This window comes from Lycorma delicatula, chromosome 8, assembly GCF_047948215.1.
Source record: "Lycorma delicatula isolate Av1 chromosome 8, ASM4794821v1, whole genome shotgun sequence".
In the NCBI taxonomy this organism is placed as follows: domain Eukaryota; kingdom Metazoa; phylum Arthropoda; class Insecta; order Hemiptera; family Fulgoridae; genus Lycorma; species Lycorma delicatula.
Window position 1 is genome coordinate 122,907,208 of NC_134462.1, and position 24,387 is coordinate 122,931,594.

At 32.6% G+C, this 24,387-nt stretch overlaps 1 protein-coding gene across 1 annotated transcript in view; it reads left to right on the forward strand.

The window, feature by feature from the left end:
- Positions 1-4,275: 4,275 nt before the first annotated feature.
- Positions 4,276-24,387, forward strand: part of LOC142329349 (lipase 3-like) — a 31,486-nt gene continuing 11,374 nt past the window's right edge. Inside the window, exons 1-5 of the mRNA XM_075373848.1 lie at positions 4,276-4,457; positions 12,132-12,318; positions 13,379-13,493; positions 15,455-15,704; positions 21,780-21,935. Coding sequence (XP_075229963.1) covers positions 4,299-4,457; positions 12,132-12,318; positions 13,379-13,493; positions 15,455-15,704; positions 21,780-21,935 — 867 coding nt within the window. The 5' untranslated portion in view covers positions 4,276-4,298. The remainder of the gene's footprint in view (positions 4,458-12,131; positions 12,319-13,378; positions 13,494-15,454; positions 15,705-21,779; positions 21,936-24,387) is intronic.

Below are 24,387 nucleotides of genomic sequence, written 5' to 3' on the forward strand. Positions count from 1 at the left end.
ACTAAATAATACCTTTAATAATGTCAATCTTTTATTAATCTCAGTAATTCAGTGAACGGATGTTTGTTTGTTTAGTCGCTATTCTTGGAAGAAGTGTTAAGTTTATAAACTGATTCAAGGCATAGAAATAAAAAAGGAGTTCATATTAATATATAATGCCTTGCTTTGTTGTCTGTTGGTCTGTCTTTTTCTGTTTGCTGAATAGAAATTTTAACTACGTAATAAAAAAAAGAAATAAGTATTTAATAGACTATAAATACAGTATAAAAAGTTGGTATTTATGCATAATCAGAGTTTAAATTGAAGGCGCTTTTAAGTTTTTAATCACTGATAACTTGCTTGTTCTCAGTTGTATAAAATTATGTTTAATTTGAATAAAATGTGAAAAATTAAATTTTTGTTGTTAAAAACTACACTGTGTTTGATAAATTGTTAGAAATGTTGTACTGTGGTATTTAATGTATTTATAGTAAATGCAGTATTACTAATCTGCGTTATATTCAAGCACATCTCTGCACGTCATTTCGATGTGCAACTATTTAATAATAATTATTTAATCATTTACCTGATTAACAGAATTTATTTTGATGTAATTATCTGTATAATTGTTCTTGTAAACATGCCTAATAGTTTAGAAGATACACAAGCGGGATTAACGATATTGAAAGGTAAACTTAGAGTTGTTAAATCATCACTATTAGGATTCAAACTTACTCGGATTAATGACGGCTATTCATTAAAAATTAAGTTAAGGAATTTTTGAACGGTAGAATTATTATGTTTAACGATTTCGTTTATTCTAGAAGTGATCTGCCTGATAATCAAATATTGCATTATCTTTAATCTTCATTAACCGATAGAGCATTTGACATAATAAAAAATTTACCAATCGCAAATTAGAATTATCTAGTGGCAATAAATTTATCTAAAAAAATAGATTTAATAACTTACTAACAGCCATTCATCAAATAGAGAATATTCTTAAGATCATTTCAGGGAGTCTTTGAAAATGCACCTGATAAATCGATTTTAAAACCATGTCTTGCTCATCGTCTAGCAGCGCATATAAATTTATCGTTACTGCAGTGAGTTCGGAAAGTCGCATGTTGTATGCTTTAAAATTATGTGATGCATTCTGTTCTTTCGGTATTAGTTGGTTGCCCTATGGGCTTGTTGGGCGTTGCTTAGTAATAAACCAAGACGTCAGTTCACTTGTGAACGTGCTTCGTTTCTTTTATAGGAATCAACAGTTGGGAGAAATGTAATGGTTCTTCCGGTAGTGGAATATATTTTTCTCATTGAACACGTCTTTTGTGAAGGTGACAAGTGTACTGATTTTTGTAAAACTTGTGAAATTTTCAGAAGTTTTCAAATACTTCTGTTACTCACTGCAATGCAGTTCGAACTCTTATCGAAGAATTTCGGGCAACAGGCTCTGTTGAAGACGCTGATCAAAGTGGAAGATCACCTAAACTAAACGAACAGAAGTTGCTTGATATTTTGGATTTTTTGGTCGAAAATACATCAAAGTCAATGCGTAAGTTAGCACAACAGCAAGATATCAAACTTGCTACTGTATATAAAGCTGTAAGAAAAGAACTGAAACTTTTCCCTTAAAAGTAATGTTTGATCAAGAACTGAAACCTATAAATCATACCAAAAGACTAAATTACTGTCACTGGTTGAAATGTTTTATTGACCAAATTTCCGTAGGTATGCTCAACATTACGTTTTTACAGATGAAGTATGGTTTCATGTGGGACGATATATTTCACAAAATACACAACTGTGGTCAACAACTAACCTCCATAGATTACATTAAACGAAAATTGAGAAAGGTCGGTGTGAGTAGAACCCATATTGTGGGTCCAATCATCTTTGAAAATACAGTTAATCGTGATCATATTATGCAGTTTCAACAAACTTCATCGGTTAGTTAACAGAATTTGAAATCAGTTACGGTTGGTTCCAACAAGATGACACCACAGTGCACATCCTTAACAGGTCAATGACTTTTTTTACGAAATATCTTTGGTGAACGAATTATTTCAAAGGGTTTGTGGCCTGCACTATCGCCCGATATGATTCATCCAGATTACTTTCTATGGGGGGGCAGCGAAACAACCAGCATATTGTAACAGACTACGCATGACTGACGAGATCCATTTAAAGATTCATCAGGCATGCATCATGTAAACAGTCACTCAGAATTCCAAGACATCATATTGGTTTACTGGCATTACTCCCTCCATCACAGGAGCTTCGTTCAGCTTGGGACAGACATAGGGAACACGGTTCTCAGTGTCGTCGATTCTACAGTCAGGGCACAAGCCCGACTCAATCAAACCAAATCTAGCCAAACTATCTCTAAACGCACCATCTCCTGAGAGGAATTGCGTTGAGTACCGATTGGGAGAGACCCAGCTAATTGCTCGCAAGTCCCTAAAATTATGAAATATACCATGCGTATATCGATCAGTAGAAGAATCGTTCCACTTAACCTGCCAAGAGTCAAACACCCGATTTATATGCATTAAAGAATCATTATCCTTGAAAATATTCTCGTTAAGATTGCTGTTTATTGTTAAAAAATTACTTTATATGAAATATTTTTGTCCTCCAAATCTGCGGACCTAAACTTACGTACATTGAAGAATCATTAACAATGAAAATGTTGTCTTTAAAATAGAGATCAAAGAAGTAGAAGTAAAGTAGAGATCAAAAAATTCTATTGCAATATCTATCTGAACCGACAAAAAACCAACTAATTTAATGAACGATTGACAGCTGCTATGAGGAATCCCCTGATGTCATTGACAGTGTATAGTATCTTATAATATAATAAAAAATCATTGAAAAATGATGTTTGCACCCCGCTTTTGCTGAAAGCAATGATGACCGATTGATGCAGAACCTCATTATAAATTTTCAGTGTTAACCGAGTAGCTGTTAGATTATAAAAACCAACAATGATTATGAAGTTTGAACCGTAAATAACGATCATTGTGTACATTAAATAATAATCAATGATATAACACTCATATCGCTGAAAGTAATGATGACCTGCATTATCATCATAAATTTAAAATTATTCACTGTGTTTTCAGTTAAAACATATGTTTTACTATGAATTTTTCAGTAAATCTACTGTTTCAACATGTGAACACACATTCATCATTGAAAGTAGCTATTCTTTAACGCATTCGAATAAATCCGTGAAAAGAGACCTTCAGGTTCAAACGTCATTTTATCTGTTGGTTATTTGTTGTAATTTTGGAGGCATCTCAAACCCGTGTTTTACTATAAATTTTGCAGTAAATCCACTCTTTCAGCTTGTATTAACACATGTTCATCCTAGAAAACATGACCTCAGGTTCAACCGTAAAATTTTTGTGAGGGGTCAAAGGTCATCATGACGTTTAAATATGAAGTTTTCATACTGTTATTAGTTATTGTTAATGTTAAAATAAAAAACCTTTCTTAGATTCATTCTTTTATCACGCGTTTCGGAACCACTCCATTGTCAGAAATTATTGTACTCTAGTCTGCACTATGTACTGCGTCTCTTCTGCACTTATGAGTACAATAAATTTTGGCAACGGAGTGATTCCAAAATACACCAATACGGGATAAAAAATAAAGCTAAGAAAGGTAAACAGTACTCAAAATAGAAACTAGTAGTTACAAACTTAATAAGGAATATATTTAAAACGTATTAAGTCATGTTTCAGGTTTAGAGTAATATTAGAATAAAAATTAATTTAGTTAAAAAGAGTATTTTATTATTATTTTTTATATTTTATTTAGAAAATTTCAGTTATGAAATCAATTCGTGTAGGTTAAGAAATAAAATATCAACTCGAATATTTTTACGGTTAACAACTCAAATAAATAATAAGTTGTCAATAACACATTATTAATTATAACACATTATAACACTAATAACACATTATTTTTATATTTTTTGTCATGTACAATAAGCGGTGGATGGATTTTAAAATTAATATAACAAGGGGCCTTTCTTTTTATGTTACTACAATGAAGCCACACAAATGTTTAAATAATCCCCACCGCTTAAAATACAATTTAAAACAGCTAGTAAGTAACCTTCAACACTATTGTTCTACGTATCTATTTTTCTCGAAAGTACTTAAATTATTAATAATACCATAGCGCGAATAGATATAAATTAATTAAAATTAATAATGATCGAAAAACATATTTTGTTCAAATTAAAAATTATAATAATCTTATTAACTGAAAAAAACAGTTTCTGCAATGCAACAGTAACGTTTCCGATGAGAACAATTGATATGAAGTCTGTAGTGAATTCTCTTGTAAGTGGAGATGCTTTTAACGTAAATAATTTATTAAATTTATCTGAAAAATACAGTAAAGATGCAGAAATAGATGGTATCGATTCAGATATTTACGTTTATGGAAAATATTTAAACACGGTAAGTATTTTACTAAATAATTTAAATTATTAGTCGTAATCATATATATATACGTTACTGATGTATGTATATATATATATATTATACACACACACCCACACACACACACACACACACACACACACACACACACACACACACACACACACACACGCTAGCGATAATATGTTTATAATTGATTTACAAGAAGTACGAATTAAACTTAAATAACTAAGTTACATGAATTAACATTCAGAAAATAGTTCTGGAGGAAGATTTAATAAGCAAAATTAGTTTTTGCTACACACACACACACACACACACACACACACACACACACACACATATGTTTATAATTGATTTTAAATAACTAAGTTATATGAAGTGACATTCAGAAAATAGTTCCGGAGGAAGGGTCAGATTTAATAAGTGAAATTAGTTTTTAAATTGGAATATTGCTTTTTAATATTTTACAAAAATATATATTTTTTTACTAATACATCTCTGTAACTTTGACATAACTAATGATCGGGCCTTGACAGATATAAACGAGAGTAGGAGTTTGATTAAGACAATACAACAAAGAAAAGCTAATCGGATAGGTCACGACTTAAGACATAACTGCGTTCAAAAAGTAATAACTGAAGAAAAGAGTTTTGGTCGGGAAGGGAAGAGGAAGAAGGAAATGTTGGATGATTTAAAAGGAAGACAAGAATTTATAAGAAAAAATTTAAAAGAAAAAGCTCAGGACAGACTATCATGGAAATACTGCTTTTTAATATTTGTCAACAGACGTTTCCAATAAAGAAGAAGAACTTCATCGTATCGTAAAAAAAAAATGTTATATTTTCACCGATTAGTTTTAACACGACTATACACAAAATTGTATTTTTTAAACAAAACCGAACTCAGTCTAAAGGAATAGAATTTTTTTATCGGTATAGTTTATAATTTTTCGATAAATCTTACTTTTTTAGGGGATTACTGATTTAAAAACCTACTGTAATATAAGATGTAATAACAATACTTACTATGAGTGTGCTATAATCATAATTTTAATTATATCCTAATGAAAAAAAAAAAAACGTATTATGAAATAAAGAAATCAAAAGTATATTCTGATGACAGGATTCTCCAGACGGGAATACAAATTACAAATTATTATTATTTTCAAACGATTATTTACAAAAAATAAACTTTAGGATAGAAACAAAAAATATATTCGTGAAAGTTTTCACTAATGTAAAAACACTATAAATACTGTATTTTCTTATAATATAAAAAAGTGTATATTAATTTGTTATTCTTCATAATAATATTTAAAATTAAATATCGTCAAACGATTTCGGAAATATTTATTTTTTTCGTGACCATTAGACTATATATTTTATTATGTATATATATATAATTGTACTTCCTTTAAACGCCTTCTACGAGAATAAGTAAATAAATCTTTAAAAATGATATACTTTTATAATGCTGATTATTTTGTTATATTTCTCCTTAAAGCGCTTTTACGGTCTACACTTCAACGATAACATACTAATAATACGTGAGTATTTTTTAAAAATATTAAAAGCCATATAAAAAGAACAAACGGTTAAACAATGAAAAATAGATTTAAGACTTAAAATTTTTACTTTAAAATCAAACATTTTAAACTGAATTTTACACAAAAATTATTATTGCCTTTTCTGTGTTCTTAACTATGTAACTTGTAATATTTTATAAAAAAAGTCTTTTATTATCGATAATATTATTATTTATACCGTTACACTGACGAAGTATTGTTCAGTACGAAAGCGCTTCAACAACAAATAGGAAACAAGTTACCGTTTTAAAGGTATATCTTTTGTTTCCTTACAAATTTGTTTCTTTTGTATTTTAGTAACTACTCTACATATATTGTTTGTGTATAACCGTTTGTGTATTTTCTACCGTAAATTTCTTTGCACGGTCGATATTAGACTATACTAGTATGCTGTTCTATACTAAGGAATTAAAATTCACTTTGCCGGTGAATTTAAATCATTTTTTTTTTTGAAGGGATGAAAAATACGAATTTTTCATCCCTTCAAGAAGAAAAAGCCAATTGATGAAAATAATATTACAATTGAAGACTAATAATTCCCTTCATTTTTATGTAACCTTACGGTGTTCTTAGCTTATTCCCCGATCATTTTCTGGCTTGTAAAACAAGTAAAAAAACTGTATTGAAATATACTATATATTTCCATAATAGTTTCTTCAAGTTATTGGTGCAAAATTTAGCCTTTTAAGAGAAACTATTTTATTACCAATATCTTTTTTTAATTATTTTATTCACAAACACATTGTTTTTAAAAACCTAAATTTTGCATGTAATAAGAAAAGACTAGTTATGGAAATATAATGCATACTCGTGTTTCAATAAATTTTTTTTTACTTGTTTTCAAGCCGGAAAATGATTGGGGAATAAACTAAGAACATCCTACGTAATTTTACATAAAAATGAAAGGAATTTTCACACACGCACACACACACACACACACGCACACACACACACACACACACACACACACACACACACACACACACACACACCCTTTTCAACAATATGTCATAAGTGGTACTTATTTTCATCGGTTCCAGAGTTATAGCCAAATAAAGTTTCAATTAATGAAATTTTTAGATCTTTGGGGAAGGCACATCAGTTCGAATCAGACTTCATCTCCAAATAATATTGATTTATAATAATATATTGATTAATATTGATAAGTATTGATTTATACTATTTATTATATAAATAAATTAAATTTATAACATTTTTTATTTATTATTAATTACATTATCTTAACTTCTCATCGCAAAATTTTTTTACGATGAATAATAATTCAATAATTAAAAAAAATAAGAAAATATGAGAAGCTTTTAATAAAATAAAATTTTATGTACTTTTCATTTTAAAAAAATGTGTAATGTAATTTAATAGGCGTACAAGGAAGTCATGTGTTGTCCACATCAGATTTTTTTCCATGATCATTATCTGGTCTCTCATCAGATGTCAAAATCGTACAAAGATATCTATATTCTTAAACAGTCTTTATCACCTCATTCTCTGTACTAATCTCCTTTTTGTAAATAAAAACCTTTTTAACCGAGTTCATAAAAGGAAGTTATGTATTCGACCCGTATATTTCTCTATATTTGTTCGCGCATAACCTTTTTTTCTATATTTCCGATTGAAATAAATCTTGCTGCTCTTCACAGTGGTATCAGGATGTTGGAAAAAGCTTTTAAACATAAAGCGATTTCAAAAAAGAGGTTATGTATTCGACCCGTATATATTTCTTTTGTTTGTTTGAGCATACTTATTTTCCTATTAATCCGATTGAAAGCATTTGGATGTAACTGAACGGTGTTCAAGTCCAGAATATCTTGACTCTAAACTAAAGAAACAAGTATTTGATCAATATGTCCTGCCGGTACATTCTTATGTTACATTAAGATCATCACAAAAAGAACTGGAAAGACGTATGCCGGGAGTGACTAGACTAGATAGAAAGAACAGCAGTCAGTGTTAAATCTACTACAAAAATAACAGATGTGTTGTTATTTTTAATATATAAAACATCTAATGTGGCAGTTGGCAAGGCACATTGCAAGAAGAAAGGATTGCCGTTGGACGGCTTTGGTGCTGAACTGGTCTCCGAGGTATCTGATTCGGCCAAGAGAAAGACCCACAAATCGATAAAATAAAAAAATCAAAGGGAACGCCGGAATCAACTGGAAGGGGAGGGCTCGAGACAGAGAGGCATGGAGGAGAATGCAGGCAAAAACCCTGGAAAAAGTGGTGGTCCTCTGACATTAGCGTGCTGCGTACAAGAGTTAGGTCCGCTAGAAGAAGATACCAGCGTCGCCCCGTAACGGAGATTATCGTTGATGACGTGCGCGCTGAGGGTACGCGGATCTACCGGTGCGCCCGTAATGAGTACGTTCATGCCATCAAAGAAGCCAAACTCAAGTTTTGGCAAGACTCCATGCACGAGTTGCAGCGCAACCCCTGGCAGCTCGTGAAGTCATGTTACCTGCTAAAGCCATTGCACGTGCTTTTCAGTGTTCGATGCGGGTTTGGTGGTCGTGACCACACTTTAACATCTGTGGCGACTTACCAGGCGTTCTTGGATACTCTTTTTCCAGATGTTCCGGAGGGTGAGGCAAAAGTCGGCGTTAGGGCGGATGAGACACCATTTCTTGACGTACAGACTGTCGATCCCGCAGATATAGACCGTTTGATTTCGCAAATGGCACTGATAAAGACACCGGGGATTGGCCAACTTGACCCGGATAATTTCTATCATCTGCTGCCTGTCATAAGACAGCCGCTTGGCAGACTGTTCTCGGGGTGCCTAAGCTGAGGTTGCTTTCAAACTTGTTGGAAGGTGGCTTTGGTAAGGGTGCTCTTAAAATCTGCAAAGGATCCGAGTGAGGTCAGCAGTTATCGACCCATTAGCCTCTTGCCGGTAATCGGCAAGTGTGGAACTGCTCTGGGAAAACATCGATATGAACTCACTTCTAATCGAGTCTAACACGTCTTCATGAACGGGGTTGTCACGGATGATTGCATCTTAAATTTTTTTGCCAAGGTGGAAAGCGCCGACTGTAAATATGTTTTGGCAATTTTTATTGACATAGAGTCGGAATTTCCTTACTTGTGTTGGAGTTCTGTCCTCTATGATTTGCAACGGCGCAACGTTAACGTAGTCCTGCAGGCCGTAGTACGTGAGTACTTGTCTGATCACACAGCTCTGTTTAAGGATGCGCACCTAGTTGTGGAAACGTCCATCACTAGGGAAACCCACAGGGTCCGTTCTCGGTTCCTTGCTGTGGAACCTGGTATTCGACGGATTTTTGGGACTGACATTCCCGGAAAGGGTCACGGACCAGGCTTTCGCCGATGACTGTCTCCTGTTAGTTCGTGGTAACTCACGACCGCAGCTAGATGACAGAGTGCAGGCAGCTTTATCAACCGCGGAATGCTGGATGGACGTTCAAAATTTAAAGATTTCTGTGCCCAAGACGAAGTTTATGCTTCTCAAGGGTGCAGACAAATTATCGTACAGTCGAAACCCCCACATTAACTATAAAGGCTGTGCAATCAGCCGAGTGAGAGTTCATAACTACCTAGGTGTTTTGTTTGCTGAGAAATTGCTGCTTAGCAACTACATTAGGCAAGTAGCGGACGTCGTCTCTGTGATTCACAACCTTAGGAGGTTTGCTCGGAAGGATTACGGGTTGTCGGGTCGTTATTTTTACATGGTGTACCAAGGTGTCGTCGAAAGTATGCTCTCTTATACTGTGTCCGTTTGGGCGCATAAGTTGGATATGAATAAAGCACTTATTCAAAATTATGGAGTGCCCAGCGGAGTGCCGTAATTGTATGCACTGATATTTTTAAAACAACCTTTTACGAGGTTACCATCGTATTGGGAAAGGCTCTCCCAATCGATTCAGTGGTGAAAGTTCGGGCGGCCATGTGGAAATTGCGAAGAGGCAGTGAGTTCGAGGTATTGGGATACGGTTTCGAGCCGTACCTTTACTGGAGCGGAACGGTGATCACAATGCACCGGTTCTAAATTTCGTTCAGTTACCCATCTCCCGCCTGCAGAGGAGGCTTTACAGACTCACGATGGAAGCATGGCAGCCAGAATGGGACGCCACGACTAAGGGAATATCCACGACTAAGGGAATATTGTGAAGTATCCATAACAATTGTTTCGCCAGTCAATATGTCGCAAGGTGCGGGCGGAAAGACGTTTGGGCGGGTTCAGGATAATATCTGGTCAGGGTTCCCCCAGTTTGCCACCTCCCACAGATTTAACCCGGGCCAGTGAGTCAGGTACTGCTTGACACACTATACTGACATCCCAGGGCTCCCATATGCATATTCGCGGAACATTCCCTGCTAAGGACCGAAATGACTGACTCACACTGGGCGGCGCAAGACTTCGACAGGCAAGCTCACAGCAACCCACCATCAACCCGACTTCACAACCAGGAAGAGAAATGTGAGCACTCCCCGTCCGCCCAGGATCAGCAAAATCAGATATCTCCCGCCAGCGCAGTAAAAGGCGAAACTGAAAAGCACAATCGCAACCAATTCGAACAACGTATCTCCAATTCCTTACTTCACAGCAAGCACTGAGCAAAACCACAACCCCGTTGGCCGAGGTACCGAAGAACAGTATCGTTGCCTGCCCCGGACGTGTGTATAGAAGTTTTTGCACGGACGTGGAGTTGGGTTTGACTAGAACATTATTAGTACCCACCGGGTTGGTCTAGTGGTGAACATGTCTTCCCAAATCAGCTGATTTGGATGTCGAGAGTTCCAGCGTTCAAGTCCTAGTAAAGGCAGTTACTTTTACACGGATTTGAATACTAGATCGTGGATACCGGTGTTACTTGGTGGTCGGGTTTCAATTAACCACACATCTCAGGAATGGTTGAACTGTGACTGTACAAGACTACACTTTATTTACAGTCATACATATGATCCTCATTCATCCTCTGAAGTAATACCTGAACGGTAATTCAGGAGTACTAAACAGGAAAACAGGAAAAAAGAACATTATTAGTATTAATATTATTATTTAAAAATCAAGCAAATTAATTATGAAATAAAAAGAAACAAACAATTGTGGAAATCGACTTTAGATAACAATTTAATAGGGTAAACTGGAAGTCTGATATTATTTAACAAGGTGGTAGAGGACATCAAGAATAGCAATATTTATCTCATGTAAAAATGAATAATTCGTTGAAATATTGCCTTGTATGGAAACATTTTAATTAAATTTCTCATTTGAATATAACATTTTTTTAGTGATAATAGAAAAAAATTAAATGTGAAATGAGCAGTTTCAAAATTTTGTGCTGTTTTTACGTACCAATTTTGCTATCCACTTTAACAGTTTCATCCATCTCAGCTGTTTATCAAGAGATAACAACTGAGGTACCATTTTATTCAAAATAAAAGGCTTAACATTTAAAAAATAATAATTGTATAAAAACTATTATTTATGGAGCTATTATAATTATTGCAAAATTGAAATGGGTGATAAAGGGAAGGAGGCGACTAGGACATTTTTCAAATTTGAAAATATGTAATATCTGTGTGTTGTCAAATATAAGTGCCAAATTTTAAGATTTTTGTCAACGGCTTTTCGAAATATGATGTAAAATCTGGTTAGAAAAAGTGTGGAATATCCACCACCCTAAATCTGACTGACACAAAACTTTGGAATTTCAAATAAAATAATATGTACTTTCATAATTCTCAAGCTCAATTTTCTATGACCTCTATAAAAATAAATTCTAATAAAAAAATATACAAAGTTGTAAATATTAATATTTGCATAATTATACTTATTTAGAAAAAAAAAGATTGATATGTATGAAAAAAAATATTATTCTGTAAATTTCAAACATACAATATACATTGTGTCATCCTCTATGGCAGAGGGGAAGCGCTTCTGCATTTCATTTAGATGGTTCTGGATGTGAAACATGGTCAGGACTGATATACTTTATAAGCGGAAAAATTCATATAATAATAAAATGTGGGATTCAGACATTAGCATTGACTAATAAATAAATAAAAAACGGTTTTTTATTTCAGATATAAAATTACTATTTTTTTATCTAATAATGTTCCAGTCAGAACTAATTGTAAAATGGGGTTACATAGCTGAGGAATACAAAGTTACAACTGAAGATGGTTACATATTATTATTAACAAGAATAGTTAGTGGAAAATCAGGGCCGTGTCGTCCTGTCTTACTTTTACATGGATTTATGTCAGCATCTGACCAATGGCTTTTACCTGGACGCAGTGAGAGTTTAGGTAAATGTTATTTAACAATAAATTAATTCTGTAACATTACAGAATATTACAGAATTTTTTTTCTAATAAAATTAATTAATTGTGTTGTGTGCTGATATATAATGTATATGCAACTCCTTGCAAACTCCAACAAAACCTAATGACATGAAATTCTGTATAAAAATTAACATTAAACAAACAGGTTTTTCAAAAGATACATTACTCTTAAAATGTGAGGATATAACCTTATACCTGATAAATATTACAAAACTCCATTCATCAGATAGCAAAAAGATTAACTTTTCATGGTAGTATAAATAACCTTGACACACAATAGTATCATCCCAACAGCCTTTGTTTTATGTTGTGTCAACGCATATATGAGTACATGTGATCAGTAAAAAGTCAATTTCTCCTAAATAATAATTAAATTCTGTAATAGGTGGAATTATGGTTTAGTGACAATTGCTGTTGAATAACTGTCAAGTTCATTTTTGTACCTGTATTGAGAATAATGGTGTGTAAGTCAACAGAAGAAGAATAAGTTTTTAGGCTTCAATGTTATTACTGGGCAAACTGGCCTTTAGGTTACCTAATAACTTGTTTCACCCGCTGAGCTACATAAACCATCAAAATGTTTGAACATGCAGCAGTGAAACGAGTACAATTTTCATGAACAAACCAAATAGGTGTTTGGTATGGGATCTTTTGTCACTATGTAATAGGTCTTTTATTTTCTGATAAAATTGTAGAAGAGTAAATTATCGACTTAATTTAGCATTTAATTGCACTGTTAGAAGAAGATAAATGAGTGTTTTGGCTTCAGCAAAATCATGCGCTACCTGTCCATGAAACAATAGCTATTTTCAAGCATTTTTATGTTGTACTTGATCTTTCATCAAATTTTAAGCTCATTAAGATCTTTTGAACTTGTAACACAAGATTCTTCCTTTATGCATGTTTAAATAGTGTTACTTTCGGATCATTAGAATAGCCCTATTATTTATTATTATATATATTTTAGCTTATATTTTATTTTATAAAAAAAAAACAATAAAAATTGAAATAAATTTGCTTGTAGCATTTATACTTGCTGATAATGGATATGATGTCTGGCTTGGAGATCAACGAGGAAATGTTAATTCACAAGCGCATAATAAATATGATGTAGACAGTAAAATATTTTGGGATTTCAGGTAATATATTAACTTATAACATTTAATCTTACAATAATCTTAATAAAAGTAAACAAGAGTAATTATATGATTTCAACATTTATTTAATTTATAATTCAAAAAAATATCTTTATAAAGTTGGTATACTTCTTTAGGTGTGACCAGGTAGAATTTTACTTTCCCAGCAAATATAACTGAATTAGTATTTCCCCTTATAAAGGGGAAAATAGAGTGATCATGTTAAAATACAACCTATCATTTTTTTACAGACTTTATTTTTAGCGTCAAGTTAGTTCATCGAGACCAAATAAAATATGTGTGTATGTGTATGTATGTGCTTTTGGCCTCACATCTCAGAATTGATGAAACTGCATTTCTCCAAATTTGGGTCAAATATTTCCAGATATGGAGGATTGACCATATTAATCTTTTTCAAAATTAATTAAAGGAGTGAGGGGATGTGAAAACATCATTCCAATTTTTTTCAGACATATTAGAAAAACACTTTATTAATGTAAATTTGTTACTATCAACCCTCCCACCACCTCTAAAAGTTGAAATGTATGATTTTTGTTCTTTTACTCTATTTCCCTTCAGTTTATATACTTTTTAAAGATTTTTTGAAAGTTTATACTTCACGTATAGAGCTCTCAAGAAATGTCTAAAATGTTTTTAAGTTATAAGTTGCGAATGTAAATGTAGAATTAGTTTTTGAAAATTCTCGTTTTCTTATTTTAGCCTTTTTTGAAGGGTGTATTAGATTTACAGATCACTTTACTTAATCAAATTTTTTAAGTTTAACCTATAAACAATTTAAAAAAAAAATTTTCTTTATTTTTTTATTTCTAACTTCTAAGAAATATTGTTTCACCAATTGTTTTTTTTTCCAACTTGTATAATTTGTATTATTAATAGCTGGGAAAGTCCATACCACACACACACACACACACACACACACACACACACACACACACACACACACACACACACACACACACACACACACACACACACACACACACACACACACACACAAACACACACACACACACACACATACATACATACATACATACATACATACATACACACACACATACATACACACACACACACACACACATACACACACACACACATACACACATACACACATACACACATACACACATACACACATACACACATACACACATACACACATACACACATACACACATACACACATACACACATACACACATACACACATACACACATACACACATACACACATACACACACACACACACACACACACACACACACACACACACACACACACACACACACACACACACACACAAGGACCATAACCCTTTACAAATAAAAAAGATTAAGTTAAAAAGATATCCTTTACAGAATATATAGAGGAGGAAAATATATATATATTGCAGAATATATATCTCTCCAGAACTTTACATTCCATTTTGTTCCAATCATGATGTACTGATCTGTATAAGATATTTATTTACCTATTTTGATAATAAATTTGCTAATAATTGAGTGAAGTAGCAAACATTATATCAGTAAAAGAAATAAGGAGAAGAATACTTATTTATAAAGTGGCACAGTTTGTAACAAAAAATTACATGTTTAATGAAAAAAATACGACTGAAAATTTTTTTGAGTATTAAATTACCTCTAATATTTGATCATTTACTATATTTAAGAGAAACACTTTTAATAGTTATTTCAAAACAGTAATTGTTCTTTAACTGTAATCACTTAAAATTAATATGGCTGAAAAAGATCCCAGAAAAGCATTAAGCCAACCGTATGAAATACAGTGTCAGTAAGGTGTTGACATATTATTAGTATAATAATAATATTTTACTATTATAAAGTATTAGTATAAATAAATATTTTTTAGCTAATTTATGCTATTAGAATAGATTTTACTGAATATACAAAAATAATCAACATTTGTTATTATGTTACAGCTTCCATGAATTTGGAGTGTATGATTTACCAGCATTTATTGAAAAAATACTTGATATAACAAAAGTATCACAACTTTCATACATTGGATATAGCTTGGGTGCAAGTGAATTTCTAATAATGGGTTCAGAGAGACCAGAATATTTAGAAAAAGTAAAAGTTTCTATACTTTTGGCTCCATTTTTTAATCCACCAAGTATAAGTCAATCGCATATTTTACACACAATTAATTTGTTTTCACCTATCATTATGGTACGGTATAACTACTTATTCATATACTTATACCTATAGTTATTTTTTTAATATGAGATGCCTGTTAATCATCATTATTACATATTTATTATGATTACATATATAGTCCCATCCAATATATAGTCATCTCTTACATCTATCTCAAATAGTCAGAACAAGTCTGTCAGATTATTGTTTGGCAGCTATAATTGCCAAATATGAATCATGTAGATTGGTGGTTAGAAAATGAAAAATGTTAACTTTTCATAATTGTGGTTAAATTTATAACGTGCAATCTGTGGAATAAATAATTTTATTCTTAAAAAAATAACAATATCTATCTTTACCAAATCAGACTTAGAACTGTTTTTGTAAATTTGAAGACAGTATTATTATTATTATTATTATTATTATTATTATTATTATTATTATTATTATATTTTAGTTTACAAAAAAGGGCCTTATTATTTAATAAATTATTGAACCGTTTGAAAAATCTTCTCATCAATTTATTTAAAATACAATTAAAAGGTTTTCTTTTATAGAACAATATTACTCTGTTATTTTTTAAATGATAGTTATTAACAATTTCTATTAAAATCTGTTTTCTGTTCAATGTGTACATATGAGTAAATATGTTCTTTAATTTTCAATAAGGTCTTCTGAATTGTGAATTATTTTGCAGCTTTTTTTATATTTAACATCTTTATGTATCTACCTTAACATTACTTTATATATACATATGTGTGTGTGTATTTTCATTATACTTTACTGTATACTATACATTATACTATTATGTTATACATCATTACTATATATATTGTTTTGTTTGAAGGTTAATGTTATCGTCATCTATTATTGTATTAGCTTGTTCATTACTAAATAATTCATTTATTTATTTTATTGATTAAATTAACTTTTTATAATTTGTATATATTATTTCAATATGTCTAGTAATTATATAATTATATATGTTATTTTATAAATTGGAAAAGAAGATTAAGCTTACAAACTCTCTTAAAAAAATTTGAACTTAACATTTTAACCTAAGTGGCCATTTAGATTATTATTAATCAATCATCATTGCAGAAATTTGTGTTTCACACTGCTGTTTATTAGTTAGTTAATATTTATTATTTTTTCTTTTTCATTTATGTATTCATTTTTTATTCTTACTTTTCCCACAATATCTATTGATGATGATTCTTTAATAATCAAAATAACTGAAATGATAAATAGTAAAAATTTTATGAATGGTTTTTTTTTAACATAATCTTATTTTTCATTTACTTCAATACCTGCTAAGCATAGTTCTGTATTTCTGCATACAACTATATTACAATTATGAGCTACTTTAACAGACTACAGAAATAGCATTTTTAGCAACTTTCTATCGCAACATTACAGTTCTATGACATTAAAAACACCAAAGAAATTATTCTTTTTAATTAATTTAAAAGAATATGGAGGAAGAAAAAATGTAGAAAAAACACTATTTCAGATTAGATAGTACCCTATTGTCATGCACCACTACCACATGAAAAGAAAAATATAATTATTATGATAAAATATATATATATATATATATATATATATATATATATATATATATAGTATTATCATAATATTAATTATAATGATATTAATTATATCTCTAGCTGGAAAACCACATTTAAAAAGTAAAGAAAGGGAAACATAGATATGAATAAGAACAAGAAAGACTAAAACAATAACTCTAAAAACTCTAAATCAATGTGTTGAAAGTAAAGAGAATTGCTGAATTCAGAAAGTCGCTGAAACAATGAGTGTCTTAATCTAATAGAACTCCAAATGATTTAAAGAATAAAACTGATACTTCAGTTTCTCTCCCTACTGGGAGAGATGATATACCATCACAACTACATTGTTTCATTTAAAGATGATTAAATAATCTACACTTACATTATTTGACAGCTACAGTAACAGAAACGAAACAAAATTAAAGCCATAATTAATAACAGAAAATACATAACAATAAATTACATCAATCAACGATCATTCAAAAAACTTCCAAAATTTGTATTTAAGAAGGCTACTTGTGTCTTATTAGAACAAAGTACACAAATATAGTAAATTAATAGTACACTCACAGATATGAGAAGAATATAAGGCACATACAACAGAATCAAATTTTGTAAATCACCTCATAGAAAAAAAAATTGTTTTGCAATATCTACTGCAATTTTTATATTAATTTACTTAACATGTAAATTGATTTATTATGTTGAAACTGTTTTAACATATACTATTTTTGATAGTATGAAACAATAAGAGAATAAAATTTATTAAAATAAAAAATAACAAATTAGTATAAAAAATATGTTACCATTACACAACAAATAAAGATTTCATTGTATAATGGAGGAATACGGTACAGAATATACATGCATATTACCATAAACATCAAAGAAAAAGTAGATAACAAGAAGTTTGCAAAAGAGTTATAATAAGGAATGAGTCCTGATTAAAATTTTAGGTGCATACTTAACATTTAAATTATTTCACAATACTTAGAACATCTTAAGATATAATACCCTGAAAATTGAAGATTATGAAGTAAGGATTAACAGGTAGATGCTTTTTTTTGTCTTCAGTCATTTGACTGGTTTGATGCAGCTCTCCAAGATTCCCTATCTAGTGCTAGTCGTTTCATTTCAGTATATCCTCTACATCCTACATCCCTAACAATTTGTTTTACATATTCCAAACGTGGCCTGCCTACACAATTTTTCCCTTCTACCTGTCCTTCCAATATTAAAGCGACTATTCCAGGATGACTTAATATGTGGCCTATAAGTCTGTCTCTTTTTTTAACTATATTTTTCCAAATGCTTCTTTCTTCATCTATTTGCCGCAATACCTCTTCATTTGTCACTTTATCCACCCATCTGATTTTTAACATTCTCCTATAGCACCGCATTTCAAAAGCTTCTAATCTTTTCTTCTCAGATACTCCGATCGTCCAAGTTTCACTTCCATATAAAGCGACACTCCAAACATACACTTTCAAAAATCTTTTCCTGACATTTAAATTAATTTTTGATGTAAACAAATTATATTTCTGACTGAAGGCTCGTTTAGCTTGTGCTATTTGGCATTTTATATCGCTCCTGCTTCGTCCATCTTTAGTAATTCTACTTCCCAAATAACAAAATTCTTCTACCTCCATAATCTTTTCTCCTCCTATTTTCACATTCAGTGGTCCATCATTGTTATTTCTACTACATTTCATTACTTTTGTTTTGTTCTTGTTTATTTTCATGCGATAGTTCTTGCGTAGGACTTCATCTATGCCGTTCATTGTTTCTTCTAAATCCTTTTTACTCTCGGCTAGAATTACTATATCATCAGCAAATCGTAGCATCTTTATCTTTTCACCTTGTACTGTTACTCCGAATCTAAATTGTTCTTTAACATCATTAACTGCTAGTTCCATGTAAAGATTAAAAAGTAACGGAGATAGGGAACATCCTTGTCGGACTCCCATTCTTATTACGGCTTCTTTCTTATGTTCTTCAATGTTCTTCAAGTGTTACTGTTGCTGTTTGGTTCCTGTACATGTTAGCAATTGTTCTTCTATCTCTGTATTTGAACCCTAATTTTTTTTAAATGCTGAACATTTTATTCCAATCTACGTTATCGAAAGCCTTTTCTAGGTCTATAAACGCCAAGTATGTTGGTTTGTTTTTCTTTAATCTTTCTTCTACTATTAATCTGAGGCCTAAAATTGCTTTCCTTGTCCCTATACTTTTCCTGAAACCAAATTGGTCTTCTCCTAACACTTCTTCCACTCTCCTCTCAATTCTTCTGTATAGAATTCTAGTTAAGATTTTTGATGCATGAATAGTTAAACTAATTGTTCTGTATTCTTCACATTTATCTGCCCCTGCTTTTTGGTATCATGACTATAACATTTTTTTTGAAGTATGACGGTACTTCCCCTTTTTCATAAATATTACACACCAGCTTGTATAATCTATCAATCGCTTCCTCACCTGCACTGCTCAGTAATTCTACAGGTATTCCGTCTATTCCAGGAGCCTTTCTGCCATTTAAATCTTTTAATGCTCTCTTAAATTCAGATCTCAGTATTGTTTCTCCCATTTCATCCTCCTCAACTTCCTCTTCTTCCTCTATAACACCATTTTCTAATTCATTTCCTCCGTATAACTCTTCAATATATTCCACCCATCTATCGACTTTACCTTTCGTATTACATATTGGTGTACCATCTTTGTTTAACACATTATTAGATTTTAATTTATGTACCCCAAAATTTTCCTTAACTTTCCTGTATGCTCCGTCTATTTTACCAATGTCCATTTCTCTTTCCACTTCTGAACACTTTTCTTTAATCCACTCTTCTTTCGCTAGTTTGCACTTCCTGTTTATAGCACTTCTTAATTGTCGGTAGTTCCTTTTACTTTCTTCATCACTAGCATTCTTATATTTTCTACGTTCATCCATCAGCTGCAATATATCATCTGAAACCCAAGGTTTTCTACCAGTTCTCTTTGTTCCGCCTAAGTTCGGTTCTGCTGATTTAATAATTTCCTTTTTAACATTCTCCCATTCTTCTTCTACATTTTCTACCTTATCTTTTTTACTCAGACCTCTTGCGATGTCCTCCTCAAAAATCTTCTTTACCTCCTCTTCCTCAAGCTTCTCTAAATTCCACCGATTCATCTGACATCTTTTCTTCAGGTTTTTAAATCCCAATTTACATTTCATTATCACCAAATTATGGTCGCTATCAATGTCTGCTCCAGGGTAAGTTTTGCAGTCAACGAGTTGATTCCTAAATCTTTGCTTAACCATGTTATAATCTATCTGATACCTTGCAGTATTGCCTGGCTTTTTCCAAGTGTATATTCTTCTATTATGATTTTTAAATTGGGTGTTGGCAATTACTAAATTATACTTTGTGGAAAACTCTATAAGTCAGTCCCCTCTTTCATTCCTTTTGCCCAGCCCGTATTCACCTACTATATTTCCTTCCTTGCCCTTTCCAATGCTTGCATTCCAATCTCCAACTATTATTTAATTTTCATCTCCTTTTACATGTTTAATTGCTTCATCAATCTCTTCGTATACACACTCTACCTCATCATCATCATGGGCGCTTGTAGGCATATAGACGTTAACAATCGTTGTCAGTTTAGGTTTTGATTTTATCCTTATTACAATGATTCTATTGCTATGTGTTTTGAAATATTCTACTCTCTACCCTATCTTCTTGTTCATTATGAAACCTACTCCTGCCTGCCCATTATTTGAAGCTGAGTTTATTATTCTAAAATCACCTGACCAAAAGTCGCCTTCCTCTTCCCACCGAACCTCACTAATTCCTACTACATCCACATTTATCCTATCCATTTCTCTTTTTAAATTTTCCAGCCTACCAACCTTTTTTCAACTTCTAACATTCCACGCTCTGACTCGTAGAATGTTATTTTTTAATTTTCTGGTGACCCCCTCCTTAGTAGTCCCGACCCGGAGATCTGAACAGGGGACTAGTTTACCTCCGGAATATTTTACCAAGGAAGGCGCCTCCATCACTGCTATATGAAAATCCAGAGAGCCACATTTTCTTGGAAAAAAAGCAGCTGTAGTTTTCCATTGCTTTCAGCTGTGCAGTACTCAGAGGACTGAGTGATGTTGATATGGCCATTTAAGTCGTCCTGACTCACGCCCCTAACAACTACTGAAACAGCTGCTGCCCTCTTTCAGGAATCATTCCTTAGTCTGGCTCTCAACTAATAAGTCGATATACATATATTCCCAAAGTTAAACAATTATGGACAAAATTTCACAGTGAATTGACATTTGTTAACTATAACAGTTAGTGACATTTAATATAAATAAAATGAAGCAAGGAATGAATTAAGGTAATGAAAGAAGGTGAAAACTATGAAAATTGACACTTAATTAGTTTCATGTGAGAAAGCTGAATATTTATTTAATCTAAAAATGTTTATCCATATTCAAGGTCTTATTAGATTCTTTTATTTTAAATTTATTATTACAATTATATATGCCCGTTTTTTTTAATTGTAGAATCCAATGGTTCGAGCAACAAAACATTCAATTTTACCACGGACAAAAGCATTACAAACAGCCATACAAACATTTTGCAGTCCTAAAGTTGCTATTGATGTCTGTTTAGCAATAGTAGGAGATCTTGTTGGAGAAAACAGAAACAATTTAGATAGGGTAAGTACATAATTAATGTAAATAAGAAACAAGTGTAATAATGATTTTTACATATCTTCCTATACGATTATGATCAAATTAGACAAAATATAACCAAACTCCAGGTACTTGGAAAATTTTGGGATCTTAGAAATTACTATGTATTCCATTTTAACAATTATATAGCAGATGTACTTCAAGAACCATTATATAGTATTTTTGCTAAATATAAATTACCATTATATCTATGAAAGTATTATGGCTGTAAGATAACTATATTTATAATGAAGGTACAATACCCTGAATATTATTTACTAATTCTTTTATGAGCACACTCAATCAAATCATCAGTTAAACTTCAATCCCAATTTCAGACGTAGATAAGCAAGCACCTAACTATACAATTAATCATTCTTAACTATCTAAATTAAGAAAAATATATCAAGCATCCAATTTGATTAAATTATGAAACGTAATATGCCCATCAGTGTTTATGTTACTTTCACGGTGAACACAGATAGAATAGCTGTATTAAATCAAAAAGTATGGTGATTGTGGCAAAAAATAGGTATAGGGTTTTTTAAATCTTTACTTTTCAGTGTCCAACTAGTTCATCTAGAACAAAATAAGCGCATGTATGTACGCATATATGTATGAATGTTTGCATATATAAAATATATTTGTGTATGTATGTACATTTGAACATACTGCTGTTGGCCTTATGTCTCAGGATTGACTGAACTGATTTTCTTCAAATTTTGCACAAAACTTACTATATATGGGGCACTGATTACATTAATTATTTCAAAATATTTTCAGACAGTGGACATATCACGAAAAAGACAGTCTCTATTTTCTTCAGAGGTACTAAATTGATTTGCTTGGCATTTCTCCTGCCACCACCTCATTCGGTTGCCATAATGCATAAGACCGAATGTCTGTGCCACAAACGGCTACTGAGTCTCGATTCAATTTAGTGACAATGTCGTAACTAGCTCCAGGAGCTAACCTAAAAGCATGAGAAGAATAAGCGTGGTACCATACACCACTACCTTGCATGTCCCACTGCCCACTTGTCATATATCACTAAAATGAGTAGGCGACCCCATCAACTACTATAAAACACATATAACAATCAATAATTAAATTTACCTTGTCAAATACAGATATACGATGCCACGCCTAGGTCGCTGAATGCCAGCAAATACCTGTCCACTACTAAAGCGCTTGCAGCCTTAATCTGGCTGTTAACCAGCCATATCTCTCAGTTAGCTTCCTATAGCAGCGCAGTAGGAGGCTTTTCTCTTAGGTATACTATCGATGTCGGTTGAACAAAGTAATCACATCAAGGAACTCCTACATGGTCCGACAATGCGGCTCTCGCCACACTGACTCGTTGCATATGAGTGGCCAATTTCCCCCTTGACCTCTAAGTTCCAGGAAGGCCTGAGTTCTGGAACCCAAAGAGATGGGCAGCCGAACATCATGTGTTTGTTCGAGTGGACCTCCATGCAGACGCACAGCTCCTCAGCTGCCAGGCGGAACCGAAACAAATATTAGTTTAAATTTACATGGTTGGATAGCACTCGGGCTCCTGTTACCCTTAAATCGAAGATGAGGTATACCATCGCCCCAGATCCTGTATAAATCTCTACAAGAATCATTCCCTTGGTCGTGGCGTGCCTATTTGGCTGCCATGCTTCCATCGTGAGTCTGTAAAACCTCCTCTGCAGGCGGGAGATGGGTAACTGAACGAAATTTAGAACCGGTGCATTGTGATCACCGTTCCGCTCCGGTATAGGTACGGCTCAAAACCGTATCACAATAGCTCGAACTCACTGCCTCTTCGCAATTTCCACATGGCCGCCCGAACTTTCACCACTGAATCGATTGGGATAGTCTTTCCCAATACGATGATAGCTTCGTAAAAGGTTGTTTTAAAAATACCAGTGCAAACAATTACAGCACTCCGCTGGGCACTCCATAATTTTGAATAAGTACTTTATTCATATCCAACTTATGCGCCCAAACGGACGCAGTATAAGAGTGCATACTTTCGACGACACCTCGGTACACCATGTAAAAATGACGACCCGTCAGCCCGTAATCCTTCTGAGCAATCCTCCTAAGGTTGTGCATCACAGAGACGGCGTCCGCTACTTGCCTAATGTAGTTGCTAAACAGCAAATTCTCATCAAACAAAACACCTAGGTACTTATGAACTCTCACTCGGCTGATTGCACAGCCTTTATAGTTAATGTGGGGGTTTCGACTGTACGATAATTTGTCTGCACCCTTGAGAACCATAAACTTCGTCTTGGGCACAGAAACCTTTAAATTTTTAACGTCAATCCAGCATTCCGTGGTTGACAAAGCTGCCTGCACTCGGTCATCTAGCTGCGGTTGTGAGTTACCACGAACTAACAGAAGACAGTCATCGGCGAAAGCCTGGTCCGTGACCCTTTCCGGGAAT